This window comes from Trachymyrmex septentrionalis, unplaced genomic scaffold (assembly GCF_001594115.1).
Source record: "Trachymyrmex septentrionalis isolate Tsep2-gDNA-1 unplaced genomic scaffold, Tsep1.0 scaffold97, whole genome shotgun sequence".
Taxonomy (NCBI): domain Eukaryota; kingdom Metazoa; phylum Arthropoda; class Insecta; order Hymenoptera; family Formicidae; genus Trachymyrmex; species Trachymyrmex septentrionalis.
Window position 1 is genome coordinate 204730 of NW_017306160.1, and position 10756 is coordinate 215485.

A 10756-nucleotide genomic window follows, 5' to 3' on the forward strand; every position below is an offset into this window, starting at 1 on the left:
CCGTAGTTGTAAGTGATTGTAGTTGTAAGAATTGACCAATCCCAGTCAAATATTCTCCTCACATTCGACTTGATTGATCAACACTTACAACTACGCTTACGACTATTATAGAATAGGCTTAAGATCCTGCATTATAAGGGTATATCCATACAAACTTGCATAGTCGCATAAACGTATGCATAAAGAAAATTATCCAACATTTTACGTGCGTCTTTATAGGAAAAATCCGAGTGGATAAAGCGGGGAATACAGGCTCTTGCATTACATTTGTGAGGCACAAAAAAATAAACCAGTCAAAGTGCTTTATTTTTTTTCTTTCCGTGAAATAAAGGACTCTGATTGGTTTGGTCTGGCTGATTTCTTATGCCTCGTGTTTTATAAATACGTTATGTAACAGTCTGTGCTGTCCACTTAATTTTCTTTCATAGACTCTTGCATAACACATAACACATGAGATATAAGAAATTGAATCAGAGTTCTTTATGTCATGGAAAGGAAGGAAACGGAGAACTTTGATTGATACATTTTCTTATGCATTACGTGCTATGCGTAATGCAAGAGTTTGTACTCCTCGCTTTAGTGGCTGCGTTTAGCACATTTTAGCAAAAAAGACTACGTTTACACGATTTGATTTACGCTAAAGTTATAATATTGACATTAGGAAACTGTGTGTGGTGTATGGCCAATCACAGTTATTCTATTCTTCAGAGGAATAACTATGATTGGCCAGTTTTATAACATCAATGTTATAACTTCAACGTAAATCGAGCTGTGTAAACTGATGTAAACGTAATACACATGAATATACGTCGTTGATGCAAAACGAGTCGTGCATCTATCTCAACGATATTTCCGTGGCATAAATATGTAAATACAGTATGGCCGAAAGAAGCGGAAGCTTCTTTACTTTCCCGGATGGCATTTCATTATGTGATTGAGGAAGCTGTAACGTTTTGTTGTTCAATGTAATTTCGTGGATTCACGAATTCTCGGAACGAAATGACATAAATGGTACCGCCGTGATCTTTCACAGCATATTTCGACTGGTCCGACAAGAATGTCACTCGGTCGCCACTGGTAAGAAAGAGAGACAGAGAGAGTGAGAGGGAAAGAAAGAGATGTTATGTTTATATCTCGGTGAAGTAGGAGGACACATTTGTGAATTCTAAATTCTCGTGGGAGGATGGAATGCAACGAACGGAGACGTCAGTACATGTTTTAATGCAATGCCGCGGCAGGTTTACACCGCGTGCTCTGACATTCCCCTCGTCGACGATGTCAAAGCCATAGGCGCTGCCATGGACACGGACGTGGATCTCAGCAAGGGTGAAGGGTGCGAGACTATTCCGGGTTGCTCTGGCTACTCTAGCATGGTGCATAGTAAGAAGGTCATTAAGCATGCTTTACGACAGCAAGCCAAACGGCGTAGGAAGAATACGACAATAGCGGCGGGTAATTCCCGTACGTTGCCCAGGATCGTTGTCAAACCGCTACCGCCACCGCCACCGAACGATCCACCATCCCCAGTTAATAATATGCAACACGTTAACACCGGTAATCGCAAGCCTTTTGATATATGCTATTTGTTCTATCTCTACTTTTCTTTTTGTTCATATAGAAGAAGTCAATGGAATTCGATGATTTCTAAATAGAGAACTTTTAGAGAGTGGTACAATATGTGTATAAAAAAGTATTTAATTTTACTTGACTTCCTTTATATAATTTACATATATTTATTTAACATTACAACTATATATGTGTTGTAAAATCTGACATATATTAATTTTCAATGTATACCTATAATTCGATAGAACATTAACAAATTGCAATTTATTAATATTTTGTCAGTAATATTAGAAAATTACAAATAAAGACAAGATTTGTTTCCATGTTTAAATGAAAAATTAAAAAAGGAAAGATATAAAGTAGTGCTTTTATATACATATACATATACATATATATATTCACATATGTCTTTTTATTTATATATTACTTCGATATGATAAATTATATGTAAATGTCTCAATATTTATCATATTCATTATATTTTATTCTTGTGATATATTTATGAGAGACTGCAATAGATTTTTTAAGTAATGAGAAAATTTTGATTAGTGTTTGATAAATACATATGTTTTCACAACATTTATTGTAAATAGACAGATTAATATAACAATAACATAATATTCATACTATTATAATTTGAACAAATATTAATTGTATAAGTTTATTTTATTTTCTTCAAATGGAAAATAAAGATTATAGTGAACAGTTTCATTTTTATTTACTAATGTGGTAATCACTCATCATCTAAAATAATTCATGTTTTGTATGAATATAGCAGCGGAAGAACCTGCTGCCACAATGAGAGAAGTTTTGGCTAGTTTACCTGGATTTAGCTTAAAGTCAAGTCGTAGACGATCTACAAAGAGATTGTCTGCAACCGCGCAATTAGAAGCTGGTCTTGTGGATTTGGAATCTCCAGCAAGTATATTAGCAAGTACGAGTTTACGCGCGCTGTTAAATAGGCATACATTTCAAGGCTTGCCTCCACTGTATCAACGGAAGCTTGCACAACTCCTGCCTGCTGTGGATAGACAGGTACTAAATACAATTTCTCAATAATATGTACCAATGAATTATTTGATGAAATTTAATTAAAGAGAGTCATGGCTTATTTCGAGCTTATAATTAGACTGATTTTAAATTAATACAATTATCATAAGAATGTAAATATATATAGTATTTAAAATCTTATGATAATTATATTAATTTAAAGTCAGTCTAATTATCAACTCGAGATGAGCCACAACTCTGTTTAATTTGTTTTGAAAATATACTAGCATTTTCATTCTAATTGATGAAATTTAATTTATGTTATTCTATCTTATTCCTAGGATGCTGCTATCTCTGGATTGAATAATGAATTTTTTGCGAGAGCTTGCCTGGAATGGCGGAAACGTTTAGCAGAAGGGGAATTTACTCCAGAAAATCAGCAACGCCTGAAGATGGAAGCAGAACGAGATAAAAATAAGCTAGATCCATGGAAAGTGAAACATTTTGAACCAATATGGGGAGAAAAGCGAGAGCCTAAACTTAAATCGAATCTCCATTATATTAACGATTCACGTTCTAGTGGTGCAGTAACACGGTCAAGTTTAAGACTTCGTTTGGAATCTAGTGTGGATATTCCTACCGTAGATATTCCTACTGTGGATATTCCCGCCGTGGATATTCCTACTGTGGATATTCCTAACGTGGATATTCCTAGCGTGGATATTCCTAGCGTGGATATTTCTTCATCGGAACATGCTGTTTGTTCCATTGTAATGACAGATGATAAAGTCGATACTAGCTGCAAGACCGAAATAAGCATAAAGAGTACCGATGATCTAGTTAATTCCGAAGAAGTGCAACAAAATTTAATGTCCTTGGATTATAATACATTATCAGATAATGTGACTGATGAGAAACATTTAGATAATTCCATGCAAGTAAATTCCATGGAAGTAACAGAAGATATTCAAATGCATGAAAGTAAAATAGAAGAATCTGACAAGATTACAGATTTTTGCGAGAAACAAGAATTAGTTGAGGCTAGTGATATTGCGAGACAATTATGTCAAGGAGCCATCTCAAATGTGTACGAAGAAGAAACAAATTTTTCCACCAGTGAGAAAAGTTTGCCGCCTGTAGAAAATAACGTAATTGAAGCATCAGAAGAAGATACTGTGCTATTGCCCGATGATAATTCATCACCCAGATCGAGTGAACAGATAGAACGTGCATCGCACACGTCCGGGGAATCAATTTCGCAGCTTTCCAGTGAATATATATCGCAAGCATCTATAGATCAAATTTCTCAGATGTCAAAAGAACAGATTTCACAAATATCTAGCGATCAGATTTATCAAATATCGGATTGTGAAACCACGAGTATCCTTGAAAGTTCATCACCGCAGGATCAAGTTAGGCCCGCGGATATCGTTATAGAGGATACCAGTTTGATTAACAGTGATCAAACTGAAGTAACACAGACTTCCCATGAAAATACAGCGGACAGCGAATCACAAATTCCAGAAGGAATGGAAATCGATAGCGAGACTTTACAGCGTATTCATGAACTTGAGGTAAGAATTTTAATCCCTACTGCAAACGCGCTATTAAGAGATTGTAGATATGTCATTAGCACAATCTCGATTGACTGTAATGTTCATGAAAATAAAAATTAACTATTATTATAATATTGTCAAAAATTTAATTATGATTTAGGTACGAGGAGAAATGCGAGAAATGTATGAAGAAATTTCGGGATGTCCAGAAGAGATAATATATCCTATTCTTGAGGGAATGGAAATGGCTTCAACTAATTCAGAAGTAACCGAGCCTCAAGTAGTAACTGGACAAACTGAAGATACCACGGGAACGGATGTAAATGCTGGTAATGAGGATGAAGCTTTACGAGAGGCAAATAATTACGTCTGTTCTGAAATGTTAGAATGTAGTTGGACAGTGGATCCAACCGTTAATAACATTAATAATAATAACAGGGTAAATATACACATAAATAGTTTTTAACCTTTATTGTACAAAATCGAATCACTAGTGATCGAGCGATTTCTGTTCATGCAAGTTTCTTTGAGTTTTTCAGTAATTATAAATTATACTACATTTTATTATTTTCCAAAATGAAGTTTCAATATTTATTCTAGAAAGTTGAAAGTATGTTGGTAAATTTTTAGAGATTTTTTTAACCATTTTGAATAAGTGAAAAATACGGATTCTAGTGAATCCATGTTTAGAACCTAACCAAATTGTACCTTGTATTGTAAGGATATTAATATTGTTTATACCATACAAATATATCAGTGATACAGTTAATTTCAGAAATTTATGTAAATAAGTCGATATGCGTGTTATTTTGTCGAAAATAACTCAATTCTTAAAGATACAAAATATTAGTTAAGATTTGAATGTAAAACAACCGGGTTGAGTATAGGTAATTAGAGTAAATCGGAATGTTTAAAGACCAAGATAAGAAAAATTAGAATTTAGCATGTAATCACAAATAAGAAGCTCTAAACAGACGATTGGTAATGATTGATTTTTTCTCGATGTTGATTAAGGAAAATAATTCCACTAAAATAATTCTAAAATACTACAATATATTTATATTAAATAAAATTGTAATATGTATAATATAGATCTTGTGAAGTATAAAGAGAGATTTAATATAAATATAAAAAAAAATTATCTTGATAAATTTTGTTTATTTTCAAAAAAATCCAATGTTAACAAAGTTTTATATTAATTTATATTTTTCGTTGCAAAGACGCAAGAGGAGCTGCAGGTACCTTGGCCTTTAGTGGCGGCTGCTCTCGATGGATCTGTAGCGGCTAATATTACGGTAACAACGCAAGATGAATGCAGCGAAACTTCCACAACGACCGATTCTACAACCTCTTCGCAACAGTTTATTAGTGCGGATGCCAATGTGGAATCTGTTAATTGTATTCAATTACCGGTTGTTCAAGGAACCACATTTCAATCAGACTTAGCTATCAACACACCAAGCAGCAGTTGCGTTATGAAGAATTTGCAATCGCAAAGTCCACCGATCATTACATTCCCGCAATTGCAATCTATTAGATTTGTGCAAACGAGTTTTAATCCGGAACAAGAGACATCTTCACTGGCAAGTAATTCTACGATCTCGGCCCAGCTTCAACCCCAGCAGAGTAACACTACACAAGTTAACATGATACAAACGCAAGATACCATTACTCAAATAAATACTCAAAATAACAATGCACGTAATAACGTGAATCAAAACACCATTGCAACGCAAAGTCAAGTACAAAATACTCTCCCGACTACGGTAGGAGTACAATCTCAGAATCGTGCACAAAATGCAATTGTTATTCAACATCAAACTGCTACTTCTGTTCAACCTCGACAAATTTCGGCTGTGCATCAACAACAGCAGCAGCAGCAACAACAACAACAAACACAACAACAGCAGCAGACACAACAGCAATATCCTGGACCATCACTAACCGTCACTGATCGATCGTCACGACCTTCACGTGCGTCTAATCAAGGCAGCCAAAGAGGTTCTAGGAATAGTAATAAAGAACAAGGAAGTAGATCGAGAAGCTCCACCAAAGAGCCTCCGGGTGCTGTCAATTTGGAGCGCAGCTATCAGATATGTCAAGCGGTAAACTAATTTAGTATTCCATTTAGAATTATATGCGAGTGTAATAAAGATATGAATTTATCGGACATGCGATGCGCAATTACATTGATAAATGTAGGAACACTGATATTATTTCAGGTCATACAAAGTTCACCGAATAGAGATCAACTAAAGGCCCATTTAAAACCACCGCCAAGTTTACTTGCTAGAGGAGATGGTGCATTCACAACCAGCAAATCTGGTGGTCGCACCCTGACGACGGTTAAACCCCAGAAAACGCAGCAAGCGATACAACACAATAAACAAGCTCAAAATAAGACGCAAGCAGTTATGCTGAGACATGTATTTGCATCGGCGCGTCAAGCTGCATCAACGGAGGTATTATATAGCATTTATTACATATATCAATTATTAACATAGCCATTTAGATATTTACTTGTGCTGTTTTCTGTACGTATTACTTGCCATATCAAGAGTAAAATATACTAATATCAAATCTTTTTCTCTTTTTGTGAATCTAACATTGTCATGAAACAAATAAAGAAAGTTTATTAATACGACAATCTTATAATAAACGAGACCTGATGCAATTCTACTAAAATTATAATAAATTTTACGAGAACAAATTAACGAAATACATCACAGTAAATAACACTATAAAAACATATATTGTACTTTACTATAAATATATCTTTCATTTGAGTTTATATCCTTTAATATTACTCTTATCATATGAAATATATGTACTGAATATCTTGACGTACACGCATACTATTTTATTCTTTTTTGTGTGTACAGTGCTAATCTCGCGGGTCTCTTGTGATGATCTCGGTATCATACAGGTACCTAAAAAACAAGTCTTTACATTAGTTTTGGGTTTCTAAACGCAGTAGAGATAGTGCGACTGTAATTATCAGATGCAATGACGCAGCAATGATTTGTACAATGCTACAAAAATTTATAAGTCTGACAACAAAGATGATGATGAATAAACGTACTTACGCAAACAGACTTAGAATGCTAATTGAAATGTTATTTGTTTAATATATTTCTATTGTCAATTAAAAGTAGCTTGAACATACAATTTATCAGTTCAAGTTGCGCAAAATATTTGTAATGATTTTCTTAATTAAATTTTCAATGCCTTGTAGGTTACAGAAAGTACTCCTATAGCGCAGCTTGGTTCCACCACCAGTAATGGTCTCGGGCAATATATACTTGTACAAAGGACGGGAGTTGGGGACAGTGCACCGAGAGCATCATCCGCACCTCCATTACCGCCTCAGATTGCAGGAATGGGCGTTGGGGTTCATTTAGTTCGAGGAAGACCGGCCAGTGCTGGGGAGGGTTCCCATCAAGCTGTCACCCTGAAAGCAAGAGGCGCGGACAGTAGAGTGACAGGCGGAGCGGAACCTGGTGCACCCGGCATGATAATTGGCGGCGATCCGCCACCTCCGTGTGAATGTAATATGCGGGGAGCCATGGTAATTTGTCGGCAGTGTGGTGCCTTCTGCCACGATGACTGCATCGGGCCTCAACGTATCTGTGCTACCTGCCTCATACGTTAATTCATCTTCAACTGTTTGTGTATAAAATTAAATCCGTTATAAGATAAGAGTGCTGAGCATCCAAGTTAGTAAACGGAAAATATCAAACATGTTATCGTATGAATTTATATATGTACATACACAAAGACACACGTATATAATATGATATATAAAGGATAAACAAAATAATATAAACACCTGAGAAATACAATGTTTATTAATAAGGGATTAGCCCATCATTTGCTTTTAATACATGTTTTAGAATAGAGTCACATAATGCTTGAATTGTTGCCAATGTAATCCTTTAGTAGAAGATCTTTCAATTGTATATATAAATGATATTAGAGGAGAAAATTTATTTCTCACTATTTTCCAAAATTATCTTCTGTTCTCCAAAACTTTAATATTTTTTCTAGTCAACTAATCGCTTCATTTATATATCATCAAATCATTCGTAATTTCTTTTTATTTTTAAAGAGTAAAATGAGAATAAGATTTTTTCCTCCAATATTTTCTAAGTTAATTTTCAATTAAAAAATATTCTACATCAATAATATAACATTGCATTGTAGCAGTTCCTATGCTATTTAAACATAACTCTATTCTAACAAAGATAGACTATTAAATTAACATTTTATTAATAAAATAAGTATTTCCTAAGTATTTACATTATTTTGCTTATTCCCTGTATGTATGCATATATACACACATACATACAATGTAATATACTATAAAGTTATCACAAGGTAATCAAAAAGTTCGAACATCTTCTACATAACATTTCTGCAGTTATTGACTAAATACCGTGATCAGCGTTTGCTAATATGTCATATTTTGTATGAGTAGTATTGCATTCCAATTTTCATCTAATTTTATTTATTAATAAATGTTTATTAATAAATACATTTCGAAATTTTTAATTGTACTATACATTAATATGCGTTAAGTTAATTTTATCCGTTCAATTAAAAGAATGAAATAAATGTTTTTAATTGCCAAAATAATTTATTTTAATTTCTTTTGTGAGGTCAAGACTAAAAAATAATAAAAGATAGATTTAATTTATAAGCTCTTATATATGATTTTTTATTTTCTTAATATTGTATTTAGAAGAGGATTAGATTTTGTCGTATTTAAAACAATGATTTTAAATAATTAATTTGCAAGTTAAAACTTGAGCAAATTTTTTACAAAAAGTATGAAAATTTCTAAATTTATATTATAAAATAAAAAATATAAATTTTATAAATTTTGTCATTCTTTTCCTAAGTTTTTAAAATTTTCTATTTGAATTATTATATATCATCATAAATAAATAAAGATTTATTTTTCCGTGTAATTGATTATTTGTATATTAGAAGTGCTCACATATGTTAGAAATGCCTTGTGAATTTAGTATTCCAAAGTAGAAAATAGTAAAACTATGTTTAATAGTTTGTTATAGTAAAAATTAACACTGTAGTGTACTCATGTAAAATTATTTAATTTGAAAATTATAAAATATTGCTCAGCATTCTTATGTAAACGGAAGTCTTTGCAGATTAAGGGTAATGAAGGATACAGTTGTGCGTATTGCAAGATTCAACATTGCTACATTATACATCAAATAAAAAAATAATTAGAGATCATCTTATTTTGTTATTTTGTCCATTATTTTTTATTATAAATGAGTTGATGAATTTGACGAGTATAATGAATTACTAATATTTATAATAAAATTAATAGACTTCTATATAGACTTTGTATGCGAAATTATGTTAAGACAGTTCGTATTATAAGCCTAGCAATACTTACATAGTTATTTAGAATTGATACATAAAAAGATTAATCATTGAATAATTAATTGGAATTTTGCTTCTTTGACAGTGTCTTGAATGCTTTATTACTGTGTTAATTTATATATTATCAATATTTCTGCTATACATTTTTATTAAAATATGCAAACAGAAAATTTGTTAATATTCAATATTCATTGAATAGATACACAAAAAAGTTCTGTGAAGATACTTCGCGCAATGTTTATTTTTTTTTAAATCATCAAACTCTAGTCTGTTTTATACATACACCTGTATATTCTTTCTACATTTATTTATTATGCTATTTATTGATGGCATTTTTTTATAGTTTTTGTATTCTTTATTATATAACCATTGCCATTTTATATGCATGATTATTATGAAAAATATAATTACTTCATTCATAGTCATCTTATTTATTGATAATATCATTTTCATTTATTAATGCAATATAATAATGTAATTCTAACTTCTAATTCCAATATTTCAACTGTATTCTTGAGACCCTTGCTTCTAAAAAGTTTAAGACAAAAAGTTTAATCTCTTATATATCGACCCTTAACACAGTCTTCCACTAAACATCACACTCTATAATATGTATGTTTGTTATTTATTTATTAACACACGAATTTATTTTTATTATAGCTGCATATATTCCTGTACATGTTGATCTCGAAGCTAAATGACGAATTCTTTGTACATGCTCTCTTTTAATCATTCCTTTGGAATATAGGATGATCTACTGAACTCTTCAAGTTTTAATGTAGCTCAGATTACCTTTTGCACATGTATTAGTACATGTTGTATGTCAAACTAATATTGTCAGACATTGTGTACAGGAGCAGTAATATATCATGAGAATGAATAATTGATTAAGATTAACGATTTATTGCAAATAATAAGAGAAATAACTGAATATTCATAATTCTAACATAAATATACATATGTAGCTTGTATCGTTCGACTTTATCTCCCATTTTGTTACGATTATTCCCTAATGTTGTTAGTTATACCGAGGAATGATTTTTTGAGAAATTGCGAAGATCATTAACATAATTTTATCTATGTATGCTCTGTAGTATATCTAGAAATATTCTGTGCAGTACAAATAATGCAGTAATGATCCTTTTAGGATCATTTAAAAATATCGTTTTTGACAGTCTTAGAGTGATTAGTATCTTGAACTCCTAACTTGAATTGGAATATATATATATATA

General features: G+C 32.2%; 1 protein-coding gene across 2 annotated transcripts; it reads left to right on the forward strand.

Moving 5' to 3' along the window:
• The first annotated feature begins 889 nt into the window (after positions 1-889).
• On the forward strand, positions 890-7892 carry LOC108756295 (putative Polycomb group protein ASXL3). Of its 2 annotated transcripts, none has more exons than XM_018499999.1 (8): positions 890-1077; positions 1144-1554; positions 2342-2601; positions 2898-4130; positions 4273-4551; positions 5333-6217; positions 6335-6574; positions 7348-7892. In XM_018499999.1, exons 2-8 carry the CDS (start codon positions 1227-1229, stop codon positions 7762-7764), a joined length of 3642 nt encoding a protein of 1213 aa, XP_018355501.1. In that variant the 5' UTR covers positions 890-1077; positions 1144-1226; the 3' UTR covers positions 7765-7892. The 2 variants fall into 2 exon arrangements, with proteins under 2 accessions (XP_018355501.1, XP_018355502.1); XM_018500000.1 differs by adding an exon at positions 6995-7038 and having other exon boundaries at positions 890-1554; positions 7348-7423.
• The last annotated feature ends 2864 nt before the right edge of the window (positions 7893-10756 follow it).